Source organism: Gavialis gangeticus, unplaced genomic scaffold (assembly GCF_001723915.1).
Source record: "Gavialis gangeticus isolate Ggan-Ray unplaced genomic scaffold, GavGan_comp1, whole genome shotgun sequence".
NCBI classification, from domain to species: domain Eukaryota; kingdom Metazoa; phylum Chordata; order Crocodylia; family Gavialidae; genus Gavialis; species Gavialis gangeticus.
The window spans coordinates 59,261,775-59,263,668 of record NW_017729022.1 but is presented as its reverse complement, the minus strand read 5'-3'; the positions used below and the strand labels follow the sequence as shown (position 1 = coordinate 59,263,668).

The window sequence follows — 1,894 nt, the reverse complement described above, 5'->3', positions numbered from 1 at the left end:
GGAGAAGGCATGGTGAGCTGGTACCAAAAGGAGTTGTACAGTTAGCTTTCTGCCTTCATAAAATTTTAAATCAGAAAAAAAACTGAGGATCTTTCACATGGAAAAGTTTGATCATTTAAAAAAAATAAAAATAATACAAGACACAATCTCAAAATAAATTTTATGACTGCCTTTGTTCAATATTAGCCACAATTGTTAAATCCATATATAATTACAAGCAAGAAAAAATAGGGCAAATGTAATTGAATTCCACACATTAAACAAGTGATCATATCTAGGAAACTCAGAGATAAAAGATCCAAATTATGTTATAATGAAAACTTTTGAGACATTTTTAATAGAATTCTTTTTAGAAGATATGCCTTAAGTATATTTTGATCAAGTTCCTTACATTTTACAGAGATAGATAGATAGATATATACACACATATATGTATATTAAAAAAATTGGGAGGCATCATACCTTTCCATAGCTTTCCCCAGAGGAGTGGAATAAATGGCCTGAAAAATTAGGTGAATTGCCAAAATTACTAGTTTTAGGAAGAAAAGGTATTTTAAAAGTTCTTTGGTTTGCAATTTTTAATTATTTACTTTACAAATATATATACTGTTCTCAGGTCTGAATACGATACACATGATGCTCAGCACACACAAGATGCCTGATGCTCTAGAACTGCTCAAGAAAATAAGGTTTTTACAACAACCAGCAATGGCTAAAAATCTCTTACAAGTAATTATACTAAAAAACAATGGGCTCACCTGCATGATTAAGGGAAGCAGGATTTGACCCAAAGTTACGAATTGCCCTCACAGATTAACTTTTGGCTCTATTATATAAACTAATACAATTAAAACCACATGGATAAACCTAGTTTTTTAAGAAGAGAAAATTTTGTTCTAGGATTTACACTAAATTTATGATTACCAGGCAACAAAACAAGGGCTGATTGTAAGGGACAAAAAGTCCAATGTAAGGTTAGCATTGAAGAACCTTTGATGTGGTCATGTGGTCTGCACGTTAATAAAAGGACAAATATAGAGAAAGTTCTGTAGGCTCACAGGGTGGAAATAAAAATGAGTAGTATTTGGCGCCTTCTGGGAAAAAAAAGGGTGTCGTTTTGTTGCCATTTTCCACAATGGTCAAAGTCACTTAATGCCATATGGCAACTGGATATGCAAGCAAAGGAGAATCACTAAACACAAAGGCACCTCTGGGCCACAGATCTAACCACGGAGCAAATTTAACTCATTTGTCTAGGATTAAAACATATAATATTTGTAAAATTTGACATTCTCTGCTGCTTTGCAACAACACAGAGGTTTAAATCCCCTAGTATTGGTTTGCCATCTGATTTTGAAGGAAATATAAGCTGCATAATGAACTGTGCTACCAAAACAGTCAGGAGGCAAGTTAGTTTTCCTGAACAAGTAGCAGCTAACCATTGAACAAAAGCAGTGCATTCATCAGAACATGAATGCTAATAAAGTCAAACAACAAATATGCATCAAGTTCTTGAACTTCTAATATTGATAAGAATTTTGTTATAATATTTATAAATTGTTAAAAAGTATAAAAATACCCTGAAAGCTACATGTGCATCGCTGAGAAGTGGCCCCTCTATTTCAACAATATTCATGCTTGCTTCTCCACCAAGCAAATGTACACTGGCTTCAATACTTTCTGAATTTTGACATGCTGCATTCTCTCCAGGGTTTAATGCTTTTGCAAGAGTATCAAATGCCCTATGAGAAGACAAGAGAGAGAAAAATCTCAGTTTCATGTAGTCCTCAGCATAGACATTCTGTATCAGCTTATCACTTATATTTAGATGTACACTTTGTTCCCCAGTCTTAACATGTTTGCTCTCCCTCCCCCCCCCTTTTTTTTTTTTTTT

General features: G+C 33.7%; 1 protein-coding gene across 4 annotated transcripts in view; it reads right to left on the bottom strand.

The window, feature by feature from the left end:
- NR2C1 (nuclear receptor subfamily 2 group C member 1) overlaps positions 1-1,894 on the bottom strand; it is a 102,416-nt gene that overhangs the window by 22,870 nt on the left and 77,652 nt on the right. For all 4 annotated transcript variants that reach the window (XM_019515071.1, XM_019515068.1, XM_019515070.1 and 1 more), the window contains one exon: positions 1,580-1,742. In XM_019515071.1, the coding sequence (XP_019370616.1) occupies positions 1,580-1,742 (163 nt within the window). The remainder of the gene's footprint in view (positions 1-1,579; positions 1,743-1,894) is intronic.